The sequence below is a fragment of the Scomber japonicus genome, chromosome 19 (assembly GCF_027409825.1).
Source record: "Scomber japonicus isolate fScoJap1 chromosome 19, fScoJap1.pri, whole genome shotgun sequence".
Lineage (NCBI taxonomy): Eukaryota > Metazoa > Chordata > Actinopteri > Scombriformes > Scombridae > Scomber > Scomber japonicus.
The window spans coordinates 6,136,586-6,161,057 of NC_070596.1; the positions used below are offsets into that span (position 1 = coordinate 6,136,586).

At 37.7% G+C, this 24,472-nt stretch overlaps 2 protein-coding genes across 2 annotated transcripts in view; both read left to right on the forward strand.

The window, feature by feature from the left end:
• Positions 1 to 24,472, forward strand: part of pum3 (pumilio RNA-binding family member 3) — a 260,316-nt gene that overhangs the window by 78,454 nt on the left and 157,390 nt on the right. The window lies entirely within an intron of this gene.
• The window catches only part of LOC128380658 (putative uncharacterized protein MYH16), a 43,380-nt gene continuing 42,328 nt past the window's right edge, over positions 23,421 to 24,472 (forward strand). Inside the window, exon 1 of the mRNA XM_053340528.1 lies at positions 23,421 to 23,435. Coding sequence (XP_053196503.1) covers positions 23,421 to 23,435 — 15 coding nt within the window. The remainder of the gene's footprint in view (positions 23,436 to 24,472) is intronic.

Genomic DNA, 24,472 nt, shown 5'->3' on the forward strand with positions numbered 1-24,472 from the left:
AGGTCATTTCTTTTATTTCTACTAGTACAGTGACTGTTTAGAACAGGCCAATTGCTTATTATTTATCAAGAACCACACACATGTGAATGAACTGAAACATGTATTAAATTAAAACTATAAGGATTTAATAGATGAAATGGATCAAATGTGTCTGCACTCCTATTGGCAAGTTCTACTGCCTATGTTTTTGTCCTCTGTGCTCTCCTTGTTTTTTCTCAGGCAGTTCTGATTGGGTTGCATACCTGTGTCCTGTTCAGCAAGTTAGAGCCCGGAAACCCCGCCCCGCCCTGCTATGATGTGATGGTGTTTTATACCAAACAGTCTCCACTTCACTCAGATGCTTGTTTAATCAGAGTTTATTCATATTAAATGAAAAAACATCATATGACTCCACAGTAAATCACCTGTTGAGTATTTGATAGTCCTGTATTTGTGCTTTAGAACCAAACTGCTGTTGTTCACTGGCTTTTTTCTCTCTCAGAGAAAGCTTTGCATCATTGTATCTCTTTCTAAAATGAGTCTGGGAAACCAATAACAAAGTCCAACTTATCAAACCAAGAGATATGTCACCCCCTCCTCTCTCTCATGACAGGGTTGTAGAACTCAGAGCCCAGTAGGAGCTGTTGATTGTTTATTCAGAGTTTAAGTTTATTAATATTACTCTTGCTGCGTGTGTTGTCTCGAATGTTTTCGTGTGGTTTGTTTCCATAACTTCGGTATTGTACATCAGCATACTCTGGGCCTTGAGGTCATTGTAAGGCCACACCAAACCTTGATCATGAGACAGTAGATGCAGATGTCTGCTCCTTTTGGGGAAAACAGGAGGCACCCTGATAGTGTTGCTATGGCAGCCAAGGCCAGAGATGTGTTTTCCTGTCTCTCTCTGAACGGAGTAGAGGTAACTGCAGTCAGAGGTTGGATATTGATTGATGGAGGACAAAGGCGCTGACCTGTGTTCCCATATATCGTACATTCACACTCCCCTTGTCTTGATTGTAGACCAATGGACTGAATTCTATATGCTGTAGATGTGTTGGATCTCACCATATTTGGGCATTGTTCCCTTATGGCATTATCTGTGTAGCTTCCTATAAGACTTTCCTTGGAGGACTGAAACTCCAGAATTGAAGAGACAGGACAGAGCATATTCTATTTATTCTTTCATTCTCCTTGATCAAATCTCAATAAACCTTTTCAGCATAAGACATCTTGGACTCCTTTGCACTTTATTCACTTATGTATGGGCTGCAGATGAAAATCTAGATGCAATTCACCCAGTGGATTTTTTATTCAGGAAGTATATGAATTCCTCCTTAACACTAATCCCATGCATTAACTGCTGTAATAACAAGCGTGGACAGGCTGTCACATCACGTCATGAGTTTAAAGGAACTAGTTTTCAGGTGAATGTGTCGTCTGTTGAGCTGATGATGCTGCTGCATTAAAATGTGCCCTCAGCTCAGGATGACGTTTGGTTTTGACTCATCGAGGTGGTTTCATGGGTTTCTGGCAGCAAATGATGGGAGTTGATGTCAGTTTACTTCATGCAGGGAATTTCATGGGAAAGCTGTTTAGATATTAGTCAAAATCATCCCGTGGAGATTTTAATCTAAACCAACAGAAGATCATAGCTACTTGTAAAACACGCAACTTGTTTTCCATGTAAACCAACACATCAGCAGCTGTTAGGAAATATTCTTTTTTCTGGGAAATCATTTCATCATTGGCTTTCTTTTTTTTTTTTTTTTGAAAGATTTATTTTGGGACTTTTTTTGCCTTTATTTTAGTCAGTATCTGGCAGAGAGGCCAACAGGAAACAGTGAGAGAGGGAGGGGAATGGCCTGCAGCATAGGTCCCTGGCCGGATTTGAACCAGGGATGCTGCAATTATGTGGCATGTGCTCAAACCACTCAACCACCAGGGTGCTCCCATCATTGGTTTTCTGCCGGATTGGTTTATGATACATTGATACTCATGAGCTCTGGGAGTTATTGCAAATTCAACAGATTTTGTTGTTCGGAACAAAACACATCACCAAAGTTACCAAATTCCTCCTAAATTGACCAGGATTGTGAAAGTGGGCTGATTTTAAACTGCTGAATGTTATATCAGGTTTCTATAAAGTGTAATTGTTAGCCTTAGTTGACCAATTAGTACAACAGAACTTTAAGCTTTTAGGATTGTATTTTTCTTACCTTCAAAGTTGTAGCTAACATTCTTCCACAACCTTTAACCTTTGCTTTTTATCTAAGAACCACAGTTGTTTATCCTGTGACTCAACCAAATGTCAAGCTTGAAACGCTCCAACTGTCAATCATCTAACATGAGAAATGAACCTGGAAGAGCTCCTTTTTCTGTGGTGTTGTCACAATGAGAAATGCATTGTTGACATACCAACAATATCTAGACCTCAATGAGCCACATGACTTATAATAAGGAATAAGGCATTTGTGGTAGCATAACAGAACTCTACAGAGATCTGGATCGGTTGTCTGGACCAGGACTGCTCTACTAATTACAGTTACTGTGTTGACTTCAAATGAGGAGCTCTTTCATGCACTGTGCTGGAGGTCACTTCTTTGGAAACTGCAGATGTGAGTCACTGCTTTATCTGTTTTTCTGTTAGTTTGCGGGAAATATGAAAACCTACTAAACCGATATCAGTGACATTTGGAGGAAATGTTCCACTTTTCTAGATCTAAGTTCAAACTACTTTTATATTGCTACCTTTATATAAGTGAAGGATCTTGGATACTTCTTCCACCACTTGAAATGCAGGAAAAAAGAACCATTAAATCACTGAAAGGTGGTGCTCTGGCCTTGTCTCTACTTGTAAACACTAACTAGAACTCTTCCACTGTTCATTTGACAGGTTTTTGTTTTCCACCTCCATTGGAACCTTTTTTTTAACCTGAATTTGGCAGAGTTACAAGGTTTCCTGCCACAAATCATCAGGTGTGGCTGATAGGTGTTGTCAAGTTCTGTTGAACTGTTTTCATCATAGATCATCTATCAGCATTTGTCATTGGTTGTCTTGATATTGTTTTGGGGTAAATAGATGTTATCAGCGAGGTCTTTCAAGCAAATGCCCCAAAACTACATATTGTTATGTTCAAGTGAGTCCATCAGGAGGTAAGTAGTGGATGTAATTTGACATTGTTACATAGCCAGAAAGTCAGAATAGAGAGGAATTTAGGATGGGACAACAAAATATTAAATTTTAACATCACTCACAGTTTGTTTCCAGCTTCCCACCAAGGGTCAGCGGTGGTTTCTTTTAAGCATGGCCAAATTTGTTCCCGAAACCTCAAGAGACTTTTCAAGAGACTTTATTGCCATTTAAACAGACGCAGGGGACATGCACAATGGAATTTTTGTGTGAGTCGCTCAGTCAAGGTTTTTAAAAGAAACACATTTATAATAAATATATGGTTAAAGTTACATTCACAAAAAGAGTAGCAAAACAAAGGTTTGAGAGAAAGAACCAAGTTCTAACCCAAAACATGATCTTTCCCAAACAATTACCAAGTTTTTGTTGGCACATAAACCTAAACAAACCTTAACCATACTGTAGCAGTCTAAGATTACAAAATGTTTTTTATTTTTGATTACTTCCGAATGATAATGGAATCAGAAGAGAAAAAGGTTTTATGTGGTGTTCTGGAGGGCATGAACAGGGCAACTGTAAGAACAGAGTGCAATTAAGTCACACCCAACCCTGGAGATAAAACAATTATTCATTCTGCATCAACTTTGTATTAAGGGAAAGTGCCTTCTTGTCACTTCAGTCTGAAAACAACTGAAAAATGCCTAAAAGCTACTGTCTTACCAGTGTAAAGAACCCAGAAGTTTTTATAAGCTGCTGAACAGAAAAACAGAGCCTTTAACAAGATAAAAGTGTGTAACGTTACAGAGCTGTGTGCCATGAGGTGGAAGAGGCAGACCTGACAGCCAGCAGCTCTAAAACCTTGGTAAAAATGACACATATACCTGAACACTGTTTGTAATAGACATTTAAATCACAGAATACCTAACGTGCACTCAGCTGCACCGCTAACTGTAAAAAGAGCCTAAATGGGAAATGATAGCATGTCTGTGCTTGTAATTTACCCGCATATGTTTACAAAGTGTACTCACAATATTAGCTGTGAAAATTGCCATGCCAGCCTTTTATAGAAGAGTTTGCTATACAGTTGTGCTATGCTGTAACTACCTTTTTCTCTCAGGGTGCTAAAATAATCCTTTGACATGCTTAAAGCTAATGTTTTTAGCTAACTACAGCCATTTTGTTAGCGTTTGGTTGCATATTGTTTTCCCCTCCAGTTAGCGTGCGGTGGACTGCCATAACATTTCATATTGATATGTTTTCTAAGGGATGAAGCCCTGTGACTTCAGTGATCCCTTGACTTTTCTCCAACTCCACCATGAGATTGACATTTGTGGATTTAAGAGAAATGTCTCAACAACTATTAGATGGGTTGTTATAAAAATCAATTTGATTTTGTCACAAAAAAATTTTAATTTGTCCAAATTTCTGCAATACTTTAATTAATTATCTATGTTATTGCTCATTTGGAAATGTTAGCATGCTATCATGCTACACTAATCATCATGGTAAACATTACAAGAGACCATTACAAAACTACCGGGCCCTGACAGTAACATACGTTGTTTAAGATCATTTAAACATATGCCCAACACTAGATATGACAGTTAGACATAATAAATACAGATTCAGGTACAGTTCTAGTATCATGATAAGCTACAGTAGAGGGACAATTAAGTAGCAGTACTCGTTGTTGTAGCAGTATATTTTTATTTATTTTATTTATTAACCTTTATTTGACCTAAAAAGACCAGTCTATGCCAACAGAATCTTTACAGTGATGTCAAGAAACAACAACAACAATGCAAAACAATACTACATAGGTAGGTAAATAGAAGAAAATAAAATGATAAATGAATACAAGTAAACAGATAAAATGACAGCTGTAATTGCGTTAAAGTATCTGATTTTAAGGCCTTTTGCAGATTGTTCCAAGTGTAAGGTGCAATACAAGAGAAGGACGTTTTTCCTATTTCAGTTCTGACTAATGAAGTGTAGAGCATCTACCTGTTCTGTGAGTGAGTAGTATTGTGTGACGTCAGGGATAAAAGAGATGAAAATAAGGTGGTAATATCTGTAGTAAAGCTATATGAATAAAAAACAATATATTGGCAGCATTCCATTTGCTGTTATATCTTTTAAATGAAAAAAGTGGGCCAAAATTAATCAAAAGAGTGTTCCCCCTTTGTCTGATAATGTCATGAAACTATTGTATCTGCTGTATCTATGTGACCTTTACAAACACTACACTGAGATTGGTTTTGAACAGACCTGTAGATAAGAATAAACCCAGAACAAATTATCTCTCTGATCCTGCTAGCTTTACCGTCGCACTCCCCTCCTATTTATTTATGATAACATTTTTGTCCTTGTACATTACTGAAGGATGTATTTTTCTAACTTTCATGCCAATCTTAGGATTATACTATTTTTTTGTCTTTCAATCATTCCTGAGTAATCTGCTTTCATCAGCGGCACCTGGTTAAATAAAGGGTTGAAATGGGTAAATCCTACAACAGAGGGGTCAGTTTCAGTGTGTGCTTTTTCTCATTCAATAATATCAACACACAAAAAGAGGAGAAAAAACAGCTTAACAAAAGGAGACAAATGTGAGACTAAAAGAATTATAAATAGTTGTGAGAATAATGCTGACATAGAGCTTAGCTGCATAACTATCGAAGTACATCAGCTCAGATGTCTTATGCAACTTATTGCAGCAGTATGAGTTATCAGGGTGTGAGTAAAGGTTGTCTCACTGGGACGCTCCCGTCTTCAGCTTTTCACCGAGCTGCAGTCACACCCTGAACTTCAGGTGACACAACGCAACATGTACGGCTCTCTGTGGACTGATTCATAACCGTGGAAGAGAAAACAGGTGTGTGAGGTGATTAAATCATCTCCTTAACATGCAGTTATTACTTTCAGTAGCTTTAAGGTTGGAAACATTCTCTTATTATGTTCTGTCTGAGCTATATGATGTCATATTTTTATGGCTGCACCATTGTACCATATTTGGTATCTTTGGAGACTTTTGAGATCTTCACCAGAATTCTGCAGTTTATAATTATTGACACATTGATATCATATTGGGTATCTGCTGATTACTAGTCTGATATCTCACTACAATCAAACTACAAGCTGAAAATGAGATAATATAGAACTTGATTATCCCAAAAGAAAAATGTGTCAAAAATGCTCAGTATACACACACATAGATAATTATAAAATGGGTATGAAAACCATTAGTTTCACATATATCAGCCATCAGTCACAAAACTGATTAATTTAACATCACCTTTGATCTTTGTGGAGGTTTGATTATGGAGCAGTGGATGGAGTAATGAGTCTGAGCTGGCCCAAGCCATTATGTCACTGACCTGGTGCTTAGTCAGTCATGAAGCCTTTTAAAAGACTCAGACTTAACCTCTTGCAACAGTGTAATCGCTGGAGTTGTGAAAACCCTTTGGTAGAAGACTTTACAAAACGGTGCACCATGCGGCCATTACTGAGGACAACTTCAACACTATTAAAGCAGCCTGGAAACCCAACACCCCAGACTGACTGGTAAAGAAAGCTTTGTTTGATGTCCAATTGCACTTATTTTTATATTGACATTTGGTAACCATTGATAATCCACTGTGTTTTAAGCCCTTAACTGTGATATAATCGTAACATACCACGGCCAGTCATGAATTACTGCTTAAATATACAACATAGCAGCAGAGGATATGCAATACTGGTTAAATATGCATCTGTTCAAATTCTGTGGCTCTGAATGTGCTTCAGGGTCAAAAAATAACCCTGATGATGTCATCTAGGATTAAGGCTTGAGGCTCCTACATTTTGAACAGAAAGCTAATATTAACACATGAGATGTGGCGTTTGACAGATGTGGGTATTTACCAACCAGGGAGTGCCAAACAAGGTAGTATTATGGAAAAGTAGGGTGCAGGGTTTTTGGAGCTTTGACCCAAACAACAGTAGAGACAAAAAGTCAGGATAGCCATTTTTTAAAAACCCGTCTTTTGAGTCCCCTGACCTAATGAAAGTACATTGCTACATTCATTCTTATTGCCTTGTATTCTTACATGTTGGTTCTTGTTCTTTCCTGACCTGCTCATCCCAGATTTTTGATATATCCTGCCTCCTGTACCTCCCATCCATTAAACTACCTACTTCATTAGTTTGCATCCTCTCAGAGGACAGACACTGTGTTCAGACTGAATTCAAATGAATTTCAAGGAAGATCTGTTTTGGGGGCAAAAAAATGTCCATATAAAGTTCCAAACAGTGACATTTACACATAAATACGGCTTTATGATTCTGTCTCAAATTGTTACCTGCTTGTTGCAGGCTCATGATAAAACGCCACGTGCTGCACTTTTATCAGTTCTGAGACAAAGATCTGTGTTAACCCTTTCTTAAGTGAGTATGACCTGACTTAAACCTGATTATGAGACTCGAGCTTTAGAGTGTCATGTTTTTTAATTTAACAAAACATTTTTTTATCACTACTTCAATAAAAGAAAATTAAAAAATTGGGATGAAATAAGGATGAAATCAATATAAAAAAAACAACAGAGCTTTATTGTTTACATATATAATGATGATTGACTATTTTCCAGCTGTTGTACCTTTCTGTTCTTTTTTCCCTGTACTACAGATTTGTATCTATTTAACATGTTTCAGTGTATGTAATGTCTTTTTACTGTATGTTTTTATCATTATGGTCTTAGATATGGTCCTGGCTCCCTGTCCCTGCCTTACCCTGTCTTTTATGTATGTGGAATGTTTTTTATGGCTGCAGTGTGGGCGGATTCAAATGTCTCACAATGCAGGACAATAAAGTCAATAATGGAATCTCTTGTTCTTTCACACAAAAGACAACAGATATTATAGGATATTAGTCAGTGCTGTTTACATAGATGTGTACATTTGTGTGTGTGTGTGTGTGTGTGTGTGTGTGAGAGAGAGAGATAGAGTCCATAGTATAACCAGCTGAATGGGTGTGTTCCCAGCCCCAGCTCAGAGGAATGTGAGGCGTGGTTGTCAGTGTTTCCCAACACAAAGAATCTCTGCGTTCAGTCTGACGCCTATAGCAACCAGCGGATGTTTATAACCAACACTCATCTACAGAAGACCTCAACCGTCAGCCTTCTCTTTACCTGCAGACTGTAGTACATCAAAGAATATATCACACACGTTTGTGGCACGTTTTTCAAAATCCTTTAAATTCATTTGTTAATATTTTGAGTGGCCTTCAGTTACAGTCGTACCCTGAGCTCACAGCAATGAAGAGCTGATCACCAGTCTAATAAAAGAAGTGTTCTATTCACAACATTATGTATCATAAAGTATCAGGTCTTTATCAAGGAAGTCATTAAGTGTTTTATTGTAGTGTATTATGATGCACTAATTTACATGCCGTTTTATTATAGAAAGCACAATAGAAAAATGTATTTGCGAGATGATTCTATACATTTTTGGAGGGGGTTAAATGATGAGTCTCTTAATTATTCCACCAAATCTCAACATTAGTTTCTATTAGTATAACAGACACGACAACAGTGAAAGTCTGCAGCACTGAAATTCAACTCAAGTCAATTTCACAGAACTTTATTATATCTAGTACACATATTTATTTAGTCTGAAACAGTCAATTTAATCTCAAGTATTCAATGAGAAGAAATGAAAAGAATCCATTATTTCGTTGTCACTAAGGGGGAAAACACTGCCAAATTACATTTTAACCTCAATTTCTTGCTGAGAATGAACATTTCTCTGATTAAAAATGATAGATAGATTCAGCTTGCTCAGCTCCTGTACTTGAATGAATACTATGAGTGGCATTAGTGAGAACTTCAATAACAAAACGCCTCAAGGGAGGCAGACATTCCTTAAATTCTTATGAATTGCATTTTGGTGAGAAACTGATGCATGACATCTCCAAACATGGTGCGTAAAAGAGAGAGAGAGAGAGAGAGAGAGAGAGAGAGAGAGAGAGAGAGAGAGAGAGAGAGAGAGAGAGACTTTCTCAGTGGATTACCGCCAAAGAATGTAACTACTGTGTTTGAATCTGGGTGTTTTCTCTCTCCCGTCACTTTTCCCTCCTCTCTTCCCTCCTCAGCCCTGACAGGCCAACCAAACTATTTTGCGTGCGTCAGCGGCGTCGTGAGCGCGGCCTTTACGCACAGCTCCACGGTGTGCTGCAGGTGAAGCCCAGGACACACCCACAAGGCAAACTCCTGTCAGCCACAAACAGGAGCCTGTCAGTCGCCAGCAGAACAGCGCAGAGGGAACATTAACAGGTAAGAGGCTGATGATTTACTTGGACACCTGTTGGATTTTAACCTGATTTGCTGCGCCCTTGGCGTTTCTCAGTTGTTGTCATTGTTTACGGGGCTCGTTGTTATGCTAGTTTCACTTAGTTCAGTGAGATCACGACAAGTTTACTGAAGCTCAACTCAGTCAGAAAAGCAGATTTAGTCTTCCTGAAATGTAATGGAAGGACAGCTGCTGAGCAGACACCTGCCAGGGAAATATGTTCAACTACTTTAGATCCAAACTATCACAGGTGGATGTGAACACAGTGCGATCACTGATCAGTGTTTAATCACACTTTATTACTCTATATATTTAGTTTTTATAGTTTAAAAAATCTATAAAAAACTTAATGATTTGTACCCAAAAAAAGCCTTAAATATTATTAACAAGGTTTATTTAACGTAATGTGTATAACTTTACACTAACATACCAACCGTAAATAGTGCTAAACAATCACTGGAGATTCAATAAGCATTATAAAGCATTATAACAGTTAATAAGTTATGCACTTATGCACTCTAACTTCCCATAGAAACATTATAAGCCAGTATAAGCAGTTGTAAACATTGTAAGCCAGCTCACAATGCAGTTAAATTCAATAAAGTCAGAACAAATAAACAGGTTCCAACATTTCTTGGTGATGTCTATGGTTTAGATGGTTGAGGAAGGGAAAGTTCCTACAGCACAAGAGTCACTAAGAATTATTATTTGAATATCATTTGAGTGTAGAATAAAATCATGAACATTTAAAGAGATAAAAGTTATTGACTGACTTTGATAAGTGCATTTAATGTCAGGTTAAGCATGCCATTGAAAACCAAAGGAACCTGATTAATCAATATTTGATCATTGGATGAAGGATGAGAAACTTGATGAGCTTGATAACATATAATATATAATGAGTCCTGTAGGATATAAAGTCAGTGTCATCTCACTAGTATGCACTATATCGAACCAAAGATAGCCTATGGAAGGAAATGCTACAGTATACAGTGAATCTTCAGACAATGATGTATCACATGTTGACACAACAGTTTGGGGAAGGCCCTTTCCTGTTTTAACATGTCAAAGCCCGCTCCGTAAAGAAATCATTTTCCCAATTTTTAATGTGTATGAACTTGACTGGCTGCACACAGCGGCAATGTGCCGAATGTGCCAAATGGACCTCACATAACGCTCTTGTGGCTGAATGGGTGAAAGTCCCTGCAGCCAGGTTCCAACACCTTAGTGGAAAAGCAGAATGTAGATTAAAACACGTGTTTTTTGGGAATTACATGCTCAGCTAATATACGGATGGAATGGGCCTATGTCAACATACTTTTGGCCCTGGTGTGTAGTTCCCCAAACATATTTTCAGTCATTATAGGAATGTTATATTGATGCTACAGAAGAAATACCATGAAAACAATAAGAACATTAAAATAATCTTGTCACTGTTACCCTGCTGTTCCATTGGTGCAGCTCTCTCCACACACTGTTACTTTAGCTGTAATCTGACTGGGAAAAAGAAAATATGCATAGGACCAAACTGGTGGCAATTTAACAATGAAACACGTCATAGTGTTGTTGTATGTGTTTTCTGCGAGTGTGATTCTATGCTCTGTCAAAGGGCGAGTCTGACCGTACTCTGCACTGTACTCTGATAAGACAGCTGTAGAGACATTATCTTTATGTCAGATAGGTGGAAGATAATATCACTCACACCAGCTCCACGTAGAACTACGGTACAGTTAGTTAGTTAATGATGACTATAATAACAATAAGAATACATTACCATGTTTATATACCCTGAACCCTATACTCTTTACATCAGCAGGAAAGTTTTCAGCAATTAAATGCTACCCACTCCTGCACACGACCTGAACAGCACCAAATGACAAGCAAAGTTTGCAATTAGCTAATGGAGAATGTTCAATATTTAAGGGCCATATGTTTTCTCAGGAGGTTTGAAATTTAAACCAGAGCTTAAAATACTGAATATTGGACTTGTATTCACCAGGTGGTTACAAGCATGTTTCCAGTGAGACGCTAATGTTGCTCTTTGTTAGCTGGATGTGGAAATATGGCAGCTATTGGCTAACACGTTATCCGTAACAACTTAATGAGGTGATAAGTTGTTGCCAAACTCTTGATAAACCCACTTCTTAACATGACCTGCCCAGCACCAAATGACAAGCAACGTTAGCAATTAGCCAATAAACCTATGCTAATATTGCTTTTTGTTAGCTTGATATGGAAGTATGGCAGCTGTTAGCTAATACGTTAGCCAAAACAACTTGAGGTGGTAATATGTTTGTGTCTGTCAACTTTTTGTGGAGTTGTCAGATATTAAAGCAGCTTTACTTTGTTTTTAGTCGGCAAGCTTTCTGCTAGCTAATTTTGGGGGCTATGGATACTTTACAGAGTGACCACAAGGAGATAAATTATAAAACTCATTTGTTTCAGACTTGAACACACAACACTTAACATTATTTTCTTTAATGCTCTTCATAGTGGATAAAATTGGGAATAGCTCAGCTGTAGCGTTAGTATGTCTGAGATACTGTCAATGAGAAAGAGTAAATGGACTAGCGCAAGTTTGTATCAAGTCTACAAACAGTCTGTTGTCATCCATGCTGTTGTTTCACTGACTTCTAAAGCTTACACAGTTAGTCATGCGTGTGCAAGTGTTTTCTCAGGTTGACGAATGCTGTAATTCTGATGAAATATCAGTTGTTTGCATCACTGTCAACCCTCACTGTGGCTCTTTACTCTCTTCTCTATCTCCCTTCTTTCCATCTTTTTCTGCTCTAGTTATCTCCCTCTTTCTCACTTTCACCCCGTCTGTTTTTTGTCTGACATGTCTCTCGATCCTCACTTTCCTTTTCATTGAAATCTCTTGCATAATTCACTTTCTTTTCCCTCTCCTCATATTTCTTTCCTGTAAGTACTTTGTAGAGCATTTTATACATCTTATTAATTTTGTTAGTGCCATCTGGATGTTTTTGTTGTAGCCATTGTGTGTGCAGCAACACATTGCTTTTATGATTGACTTTCATTTTCATTCATGGTTGTATAATTTATATGTTATTCAATTTTTCCCTTTTTTATTATTCATTTAGTTTTCATTTTTTATTATTTATACACTTACTGAGCCAGGACATTGAGGAATGCATTTGTTGAAATATCAACTTTTTATTATATACAGCAAACCAGTTTACTACTTGGACATTTCTCTGTATTTCTCCTCTCTCTTTCTTTCCTCATCCTTCTCTTCCACTTTTTTTGTCCCTATGTCACAACCAAACATTCTTTCCTGTATTTCCTGGTGTGTCACTTTCCCTTTCTGTTTATCCACATTCTCTCCCTAACCCATTCTTCACACCACTTTCTCTTCCTTTAGTTATTTCATTGCCTCCATCTCCCTCTTTCAGTTCAGATATCTGCAGGGCCAGTTTCTAAGTGTGTTGACTGACAACAACAAAAACAATCATGGTATCATAGAGGATCCTATACAACAGCTTATATCTTTTCGTCCTCATCTCTTTCTTACACAGACACACACCCATTCTCTCTCTCTCTTTCTCTCTTTCTTTGTCTTAATCTCTTTAATGTGTTTTAATGGGACTACATTCTTTCCCTTGACTCCAGTCCAGACAACCAACCAGACCAACGGGAACACACAAGTTTGCTCTCTCACAGTTTTGCCTGACACACACTCTCTCTCTCTCTCTCTCCCTCTCCCTCTCTCTCTCTCTCTCTCTCTCTCTCTTGTCGCCACACTGTCTCTCACAGACATTGGCCAAGGAGTCCAGAAATAAAGACGTGTTAATAGGACATTTCATTGGGCATTAAGGTTCTTTTAATACACCTGCTGGCATATACCTGAGTACCAATATCAAATCAATGTTTTCTGATACCTTACGTTAAGAATATTTATTTTGAATGTTAAAGATGTTTATGTTTAGTATGAGTTTTGATACTCTACTCCACTACAATTGGCACTTACTACAAGATGTTAAAGTAACATGTGTAAGTTTAACCATTAGATATATGACTTTCACCTGTCAGTCAGCTGTGAATATGGCCTTAAGCATTATCATATCATTATCCAGGTTTCTAATATGTTTGCAGGTGTGTTGAAACATCTCAGCCACTAGTTTCTGTACTGTTAGATACCTGATAAGGTGTTTACATGCATAGTGACTGTATTGACTATTGGTGACCTCTACTCTACTACAGCTGTGTTTACATGCCACAGTATGTCAGTTTCTGCTGGAGTACTTAAGCTGGCATAACCAGGTTTCTTTAAACTGGGATAATGTTATCCTGTAGGTTAGGTTATGGACTCTGAGAGAGAGAGAGAGAGAGAGAGAGAGAGAGAGAGAGAGAGAGAGAGAGAGAGAGAGAGAGAGAGAGAGAGAGAGAGAGAGAGGCGCGGTGGTTGAGCGAGGAGAGGGAGTGGTAGCAAGAACAAAGCAGGTGAATGAAAGAACTGAAATGTTATTTTCTGATTGTTTCATTGTGGCAACGTTCTAAAGAGCAAATAAATAACCGTCAAACACTCAACAGATGATTTACTGTGAAAACAGATGCTCCATATTTTAATTCATTCATTATATCTAATGCAACAACAGGACAAACCTGTGTTGCTTCTGTGGTGTTGGCATTTCAAATCTGATGCCTGCAGTATGACATCAGAGCAACAATACACAATAGACTCATCAAATGAAGTACATCAGTTATCACTTTCAGTGCATGTGGGCCTTTAGTATAGACATATTGATCAGACATCACTATTATTGCTCGGGTTACAGGCACTTTCTATGGCTATGATAAAACTGACAAACTTTGATTTACACACTCTTTTAAACATGTGCATGGAGGTCCAATTTGAGTTTTGGACCTTAAGAGTGAGGGCATTTTATCTGAAAGTGTTTGCTTGAAGGAGGTTTTAGGATTAAGGGTAGAATGAGGTTTAGATTATGGGTAGGTCCATGGGCTAAGGGATGTATTATGCCAATAATGGTCCTTACAAGTTCAGTAGGCCTACGTTTGTGTGTGTCAGAGAGAGAGAGAGAGAGAGAGAGAGAGAGAGAGAGAGAGAGAGAGAGAGAGAGAGAGAGAGAGAGAATTAAGCAATGACATAATGTCATTGTTTTGTGAAAACTTGCTTCCAGTCCTGCAGATACCTGTATGTGCTTTGTGTATTCCCCTTCCCTGAAACCCAATTAGCTTAGCAATTAGCTATGGCATAAAAGAGAATTGTGATCCCAGGCTTGGCTTCAACAAAAACACATAAACACAATTAATGTGAAAAGTTTGGTGAAATGTCGTGACTTGCCCTATTATCTCATCAGTAAGATGATATGTACACAACCAAACATTCCAAATCTGTGATCAGCGTTTTTAATATGTATTCAGTGTCTCTTAGTTGTTTCTTGATCATTTTACGGTTTTAAAGACACTTAAAACATTTTTCAGATATATTCAATATCAATTACTTGTCTGATATTGATAAGAAACATTATTCAGAGAGGAACAGTTATTCAGGGCATTAAATATGAGTGCAGGTCAGTGAAATTTTCTCACAGTGACAAGCAGACAGCATGACGATACACACTTTTGTATCGTCATGCTGTCTGCTTGTCACTAGTGAACTTCCATTTCTATGTGATGAGTTTTAGTACAGGGTGTTGTCTATCTGTCAGCTGTCATGATGTATTAAAAGGAGGAATGTCTGTCTGTGTTTGTCTTTGTTGTCTCTCGAGCTTCTCTTCTGTGTCTTTCATGTTTACAAGCATGGTAAACACATGTCCCTCAACCCAACCCAATCATATAGTAAATACCTGCGCCATCAAAACCACAATGGAGCTAAGCAATGAAACGCAGCCTGACAAAGAACATTTTTGTGCAAAATTATAATACCATATTCAAAAATCCTTGTCATGTGAAATCTGAAAAACATTGCGCTATCCATTAGTGTTTTTCTTTAAAAGTTAAATAGGTATAGAGCACCTGTTCAAAGTGGCGGTCTAAAAATGGGACCACTTAAACCCAGTAGGGTTTCAGTTGTTGTTGGAGGTGTGGCTCTTTGGGTAGGCAGGGATTTTACTCCACCAATCTCAGGATTTTAGGCAGGACTCAGCAGCACCCCAAGTCATACTGAACAAACCGTCTCTTGTCATCTGGTATGAGGAACACCCTGAGGTGGCATTTGGTGCCAATCAATCATTATACACAATGGAATTCATGTTTAACAGAAGATCACTGACATTAAAAAAGCTTCTCTGTGCTGTTCATGGGTCACTGCGCTCTGTGTTTGAGATCTGTCATGAGTATATTTCATCATTCTTAACAGTCAATTGTCAAAGTCGGTTTGAGATTTTCTTCTTGAGCTGATCCTTTGCTTTCCTGAAAATGAACTGACTGGCAGTAATAACGTTTGAAATTGGGGACACTGGTGCTAAACTGTTAACGAAAGAAATTAACTGTACTAACATTAGTGCATGGACTAATTGAAAAAATAAAAGCTTGATTAAAAATGCTGACCAAAAGCAGCAACTCTGACCTTTTTAAATCAGCTCCAATGAGTCATGTCACAACCTGCTACATCCATCTTTGTATCGAGTCTATGGTTGGAGGACAACTTTGGCTTGGATTAGCATGTATTTCTCTAGGCTGAATCCACAATACAAAAGATTAACAAGTGCTTTAGAAAATATTTGGTTCTTTGATTAAAAAAGGTAAAGGGAACAAGCCTGTTTCGAGGCAGAAGTTATATATAGTCAAGTATATGGTGTTAGTTTCCTTCACTTGAGGAAGGTTAAGTGTCATTACAGTGTGCTGTCATTTCACAGAGGGGATGTAAATAGTTAGCAGAGTGTGTATCACTCAACAACCTGAATGATATGGTGTTTGTTTTAGGCTCCAGTCACTAATCACAGTTGACTGAAGTGTTACTGTGCAGCCTACTATGACAATGCTAAAGGTAAAGTAGGTCACATAATGTGTGGATTAGTGTCTCCTCTCACAGTAAAGGTAAATGTTCCTTCCTAAAATTGTGATCTGTTGCAGCAAACATTGTACAGGATGTTATAATTGGCCTTTTGTTCTGACTTTATGTGACATGATGTGACAAACTGCAACTCAACATTAATTCATGGGAAAGGAGGAAGGCAAATAAAGATGGCAGGTATGTTAGGAATGAGGGTGTGAGAGAAATGGTTATACACACAGAATTGTATGGAATGATAATGTGTCATACCTCAAGAATATTTTTCGTGTGTGTGTGTGTGTGTGTGTGTGTGTGTGTGTTTTAACATGGACTCACCCCATGAGTTTGTTGTGACCATATCAGTGTGATGTTATGTAATTCAAACATCAGGGTTTCTAATGCAGGCAAGGATGGTGTTATCTAATCTGATAAACAATACCACCGGGCGAAACTCATCTCATTTTCTTGCATGATTCCGCATTGCTGCTATGTCATGTCTATCAAGAAAAATCCTCCTTGGTTTAGCTGTTTATCACTCATGGACATGTTCAGCCTGTAATTACGCTTAACATGTAGACATTACTTTGTTTCAAGGCCCTTAAACAATGTGCAATAGCAGCAGTTTTACAAGTCCACAGCATGTCACATTGCAAATTAAAATCGGAAAAAAGTATATTTAAAATAATAATTTTAAACTTGCTTGCTTTTATGTCAATTATCAGGGTAAAATTACAGTGTACAGTACAACAGTCTTTCAGGAGTCATAAATCAAGAAGATTTTGAAACCCCTCTGCTGCACATAAAGTGCATTTACATTTTGTTATTTGCCAGAAGCTTTTATCCAAGGCGACTTAATGCATTTTACATTTGCAGTTTCTTTGGGAACAACAATAATTGTGCAGTTATGAAGAGCAGTAATGGCCATCATAGCTGAACAGACAAAGGAGGGAGCACCACATGCAGTAGATCAAACTGCAATAACAGAAATATCAGTGAGGCAGCAGTGCAACAATAATTAAAACAGAGGCAGATTTATTACCTGTTGGATTATCACCTTAACACTCATTAGAGGGCCACTCAGTTCCTATTATCCAACTCCTGATGATGTTGATGTACAACATGGTACATTTCCAAATCAGAAGCAGTAGGTACAGTAACACCTGGAATGCATTGAACCTTACAGATTTGCGATACATATAATCCTGGCAGATGATCTGAGGGGTAATTTTTCCTTTTTAAAGGATTGATTTACACTTCCCAGAATACCCATGATTGAGCTCAGTGCTCTGTTTCTGTTTGTATCGTAAACATAGGTTTTGATGGTGATATCAGAAACAGGATGAAGCCTAAGGGAGAGACATGAGAGAGGTTTCCGGTTACTAAATCACCATATCATTGTACAAGAAACATGACCTCTGTATGAAATACAAAACTCTCATATCCAAAAAATTCAACAAACTCTTGAATTTCTTTCATTCTTATCCTTCTTGTCTATCCCAGCACGTCAAATTGCTAATAATCAACAACAGCCTGTTCATGTAGCTTTGCTTAAGTTAGCAATAAAATATTACTGGGTGAAAATATGCACAAAAACATGTACAAACTTAACATTTTCTCCATCAAGTCTGTTATTTTCTATGTCAGGCCACCAGAGTTCATTAAGGCGCTTCTACCACTTACTTACTAACCCTTACTGTAGGCTACTGTAGTATGCTAATTATGAAGCTACAGCCAGCAGGCAATTAGCTTAGCTTAGCATTAAGACTGGAAGCAAACAACTAGCCTGGCACATTGAAATTATTTGCCAACTAGCACCTCAATTTGACAAATAAACGCACTATATCTTGTTTGTTTAATTGTGGATCCAAACTGTATGCTAGGCTAAGCTAATTGAAAATATCTGTCTACTGTTACCTCCAAATTTGACAAATAAACGCATTATATCTTGTTTGTATAATAGTAAATCTAAACTGTGTGCTAGGCTAAACTAATTCCCTGCTGGCTTTAGCTTCATACTCAGTATACAGGCATGCTTTTTCCTCATAACTGAGCAAGAAAACACATTAGCATACTTCCCAAAATGTCAAAATATTTGTTTAAGGTCCGGACACAAATTAGGTTTGTGGCATTTATTGTAAATTTATGATTTGGGCAACAATCAGTTGACCCACGTTCCAGTCTGGTTCAGTTAGTGTTGACAGTCGGTAGATAAAATCTTGTGTGTAACTATTTGAATCATTTCCTTCTGGCCCGGTCACTGCCCATTGTTGTCATTACAAATGTTTTACTGTTTGAGTTTTATGACGGGGTTGGAACCAACACGAAAAGAAAAACTGGCAAAAAAGAGCAATTAAAAAAAATGAAGTAATGGTACAGTGGGCCATACTTTAATATTCCAGTTCTTTTAATGGATATTTGGCTGCAGGAACGCATACTAATTTACACACCTACATCTTTGTTTTATCGTTTCCCGTTTTGTCATCACAAAATCCACAGCACTTAAATTCTCCTCTCCAAAACACTTACTGACTTAAGCAAACTGCCGACTGACATATGACTGAACTCATCTAAACGCTTCACAATATGTTTCTGCATCTGAAAACCTCATTTTGTTTGCCTTTCATTCCACTTCATCAGCCTTTTCTAAAGCTTACGTTCTCCACCTTAGCATAATGTTCGGGCCAAACAATTTAGGGTCATGAGTGTGTTTTGGAGCCCATTTTCTACATCTTGTAATTTCTCCCGCTAATGGAAGCCTGAGAGTCCTAATTATTCATCTCCGTCATTTAGGAAATGCCACCGAGCTTCTCCTGAAATGCATCTTAGTGCATTTTTGCATTTTATAGCTCCTTGTTTTTTTCCCTCCAAGTTTTAATGAGTGTTGTTTTGCATTATGCAGTACCTCCAGGCTTCAATTTGGCATCTGGGAAAGTTGGCTTGACTCCAACACTGTGGTCACCCAGTGCTTATTACTCATTAAGCCTCGTCAGAGGGCCGAGTGGGTGCAGGCTGGGTGGGTGCTGGGTGGGAGATGCAGTGCTTAGAAGGGGGATGTTGTTGTTTTTGCCGATGTTCTAGTTTTCAAACTGATCTAAAAGATGAGAAGGTGAAATAGTTTAAAAAAGCAATTCTTCATCATCTGCACATCTTTCTACCTTCCTGTCTGCTCCTTCCTGCACTTCAGCTCTCACTTTCTATGTTATTGTTCCAAAATGAATCACAGTTCTTGCTCACACATTAAATTCAAGTTGATCAAGTGTAATGCTGGGATTTTGTTTTCAGAGCTTTGATTTGATTTCAGAGCCAATTTATTATCTAATGACTGATTCAATTTGAAGTGTTATTTGGAGGGTTATGAACTAAATTGTGGGGTTAAACGAAGACGGTTTCGTTTTAATTTAGACTGTTCAAGAGCAATAAAACATTTGGTGGAAGATTCCTTTTTTTTTCAGGTAAGTATACTAGAATTTCTGCATGTAGCAAATATAGTGCTACACGATTAAGTCACGTTAAGTCCAAAACCACACACACTCATTAACCATTGGTAGGAATGAGGATGTGGCCTTTGTCATTTAAGCCAAAAACATTACACACTCTGTCACCACCCAACTTCCACACCCTTATTATAAAATAATGGTAGTGATAGGAATGATTTCCAGGTTTACAGCTTGCAAGCATTCATGTAAATTGACACCTCATTACTGCTGTCTGATTATATGAGTTGGTTGCGTGAGGCTTAAAATACTAAATAATAAATGTACTTTGTCAATATAACACTATCCACTATCAATTTGGGTTAAATACATTGAGTTAGATGTATTGCCTGGTTTGAGGTGTTCACATTTGTTTACCCTTTAAGGGATTCTTTTATTATCAATATGCAAGTTGAAAAAAAAATCTGAGCCCCCTGGTCACAATTACTTGATTTTGATGTGAATGGCATATACAAGCCAGAAACTGGTAATTACGTAGATAAATAAATATATATATATATATATATATATATATATATACAAATAAAGCTAATGACACAGCATTGCATGTAGCTGCACTGTGGGTACTTTAAACTGAACTTTGTCAATGGCTGTAAAATGTGCATCGCATCAAAAATAAATATTCTAGGGCGTGTCTTTGGGTGGAGATCATTGTGGTGGGTTACGAAACAAGCATGGCACCTGTGTGTGTGTGTGTGTGTGTGTGTGTGTGTGTGTGTGTGTGTGTGTGTGTGTTTTTGCCAAACCTAAAATAACCTGCGGTAACACCTTTTTTATGCAGTGAAACATGACATTAATCAGCATAGTCTATACAGTGTGTGATGGATAAAGTGATATTGCCAGAAGAAGTCTAATTACTTTTTTAATAACTGACTGCACTTTGAAATTTTGGCACATTTTACCTTCCACACACAGTAATTGAGACGGCATGAACATGTAAATCCTGAATGACAGTTTGGCCTTAAGCTTCTTTTAGTTACATGTTATCTGGATGTACAAATTATCCCTTCTGTCTGTAATGGAAAAGGCAATTTAAGAAGTGATGCATTAAAATAGTGAAATATAACTATTATAATAGTCAAGAGCCAGATTATAACAGTCAAGCTTCACAGATAGACATGACCAAATACATTTAACACCTTTTTCTGAGTGCTTTTCAAGAAACACAGTGGCTGCAGAAAATGGTTGTTTTGTTCTGTTTTACATAGATAATGAATAGTGGGAGAGAGTGAGAGAAATGTGATCATGTATTCCTCTTAATACGGAAGAACTGGTTTGACTCCGCTTCAATTAACTGGGCAGGATAAAAGAGTGAAAGAGCAAATACAAGAGAGATTATATTAACTACAGCAGAGGTGATCATTAATTATAAACTGGTTCTACTCTTTTTTTAGTGTATTTTATAGAGAGAAAGGTGCATGCCACTATACAGCGCAGTGTCCTGTTCTTATAATGTATGGGCGAGGAACACTAAACTGGTTCATTTGAATACTTTATCTCAAATTCTAGTGGAGATCCCAAAGTTTCCAAATATACCAACATCATGTGGGCAAAGGTATGCGGACAACCGTGTCTACATATTTAACTACTTTAGATTTTTACTGGTTTAGACTACGCTCTTTTAGTTCCAATGAAGGCAAATCTTAATACCATATAATTATAACCATGGCATTTAAATGCTTCCAACTTAGTGGCAACAGTTTGGGGAAGACCCTTTCCTGTTTTAACATGTCAGTACACCCCCATCAGCAAAGCCGGGTCCATAAAAAAAAAAACGATGTTCCCAGTTTGATGTGGAAGAACTTGACTAGCTTGCACAAAGCCCTGACCCCAACCCCACCCAACATCTTTAAGATTAACAGGAACACCGTCAGGGTCCAGCCACATTAACACTCTTTTGTGGAAGCAACTGCAAGGCTTTTTATACCAGCATGGTAGTAACACCCATGGTAAAGTTTTCCCACAGAAAACCCTAGCAGAAATGGTAAATCAAACATAATTTGAGCTGTATATATTTTGTTTAAAAATCAGGTCAAGAGTATTGGTTATAATAGTTGACATTCAGCCTGCAAAGAATTCTATTTCTAGATACCAGAACAAGCTGTGCATTCAAATCTCTTAAGTCATTTTGGAAGTCATTAAACAAAGATTAATGACTTCATTAACAAATAAGGAGGGTGAGCAGTGGAAATATTTCAATGCATGTTTCTCAGATAAAAAGAAAGGGAAAGTAAATGTATAAGTGCTCATTCAATGCATATAATTCCCAAAAAAATTGATTCAACACTTTTGAATATTGTTGTAGCTCCCTGCAGACACCTGCTGTACTCTGATTTAGTTATCATCCAATCAGGTTATTAAATCTAAATTACTTGGCGTCTCAGAAAAACTATGAACACTCGAAACACGTTTCTTTACAATGATGTTGAATTACTTAAAAGAAGTATTTCAAAGTTGTTTCCATCATAATTCATGGTCAGTAAATGAGCGTGCAGGGCGTCTCCTGCCATCCACTCCCAGTTTAAAGGGCCTGGTGGTTCAAAGTGCACCAGTGCACAACGTGACATACCACAGCTGTGAGTCATTGGTAAGGCATGCTGGGTAGAGGAGTTTCTTGATGTACCCATGGATCAGCACACACAGAGCTGTTAGCTGAGTAATTTTGAGTGTCATTGTTATGACAGTGCAGGTTCAGAGATTTATGACCGCTGAGCTTCATCTACGTAGAAGTTACAGATGATAAGAATGTAAAACATTAAGTCATACAATCTCAATCAGAGATGTACATGTAGTAACAGGACTGAACACCTTTTGGATTACTATTCAACCTCTGGGAACGCTCGTGTATTAATTAAAAAAAAAAATCTCACACACCTTCCATCAAGCTTGTGTGGGAACAATAAACAAACAGATAGTATGGATGTACAACACAAAGATAACTGGATCATTCCTAACTTCCTGCGGGTGAAGAAAGCGATCTCTCCTCACTGTATGATGTTATTTGTTCAAACAGGGAGAGTCTGCCAATGTCTCATCTGAAAAGAATGAGACGCTCCTCTGAGCTGCTGCCAAGGTGTTCAGGGAGAGAAAGTTATTCACATATCAGTATTTTTTAATCAAGTGCCAGTTACTTTAAAGATCTTTCCTTATTTTATCAATTTGATAGAACATTTTCAGATAAATAAAGCACTGCAGAGTAATTGTGTTTTGTCCTGAAATACAGTCGCAGTTACTTAACCAACTTTTTCTCACTGCAGTATTTCAAACATGTCTGTGGGTACTAACAGCACTTCTTCTTTTCTTCTTAGATACTGAAGAACTCTGTACAGAATGTTCAGTCTCTCCACCTAGAGCTTTAGTCCATAGCAACATATCTCCATATCTTCCCATTAAATTGCTGTGAATAATTCCGTTCCCTAGAGAAGGGAATCCTTATCATTTTGGTGACCCTGACCTTTCTTCTTGCACCATCCTCAGGGCAAACTTTTTCACTTTTAGCCCAGTTTATGGTGAGGCAAGAATGGCTTTATCACAAGTATGTACACTTGTAATATTTTTGAGTGTAATGACTGTTGCAGGGTTTAAGACTTTCTGCCTTGTTACATAAAATCTTCCGTGTGTGTGTATGTGTGATCAAGAGACAGAAAAGAACAAAGTCAACAAAAAGGTAGAGAGCGTTGCAATCGTACAGGGAGGCCCCACCCTCCTCATACCTGCCCTGTTTATCAAGGTGTGTCTGAACTGGCGTCCAGCCACAGTTATCGGGCCCCACCCTGAGACACGCTCTGGGATGAGGATCAGGACTCTTAACTTGGGTTGAGAACTGTAATCTTGTGATACAGACCAACCTTAAACCTTTTAACAACATTACAATTATATGAGTGCACTTAAGAACTTTACATGACATATTTACATCCTATTCTCATCACCTACTGTAGGTGGGCTGCATCTCCTTACACTTGACATTGATTGGTTTGTAGACTGGTGCGTGTCTGATGTAGCATCTTGTCAATTTGGTAGTTAGTATGTAGAAAAATGAATGAACAGATTCATTTCATTGCCACTACATTATTATTGTTATTATACCATATACACTATAGTTTATTATCTTCTTATCTTTACGTGACATTGCTCTTGTTTTTTCCAATTGACCTTTTAACGTGAACGTCATCAGACCATATTTCAATTAAAAACTTCCTGACAGAGAACACCTCTTTTCATTGGACCAAAGTTTAGTTGTTTGGTCCAGACTGTGGTTAGGAAGGTTTCACACCTGTCATTTTGGTTCAGATCAAACTGAAAAGTCCAAACTGGAGTTAGGTGTGAGAAGGCCCTCAGTCATGATTTATTGAGTCTTCTGACTAGATTTGAAGACTGTGACTTATAATACTGTCGAATTCTATCCTATTTAGTTTATATTAAGGTTTACTTTTGTACAGTAATAACCAACATTTCTAAACTGTTGGACAAATGATAATGCTTATTGTTTTGATAAATTTAGTTTATCTGTAGTCCATTTTATATAGTTTGTTCCATGTGGTTACTTCCATAATAATTTCAGACTTTTTTTGT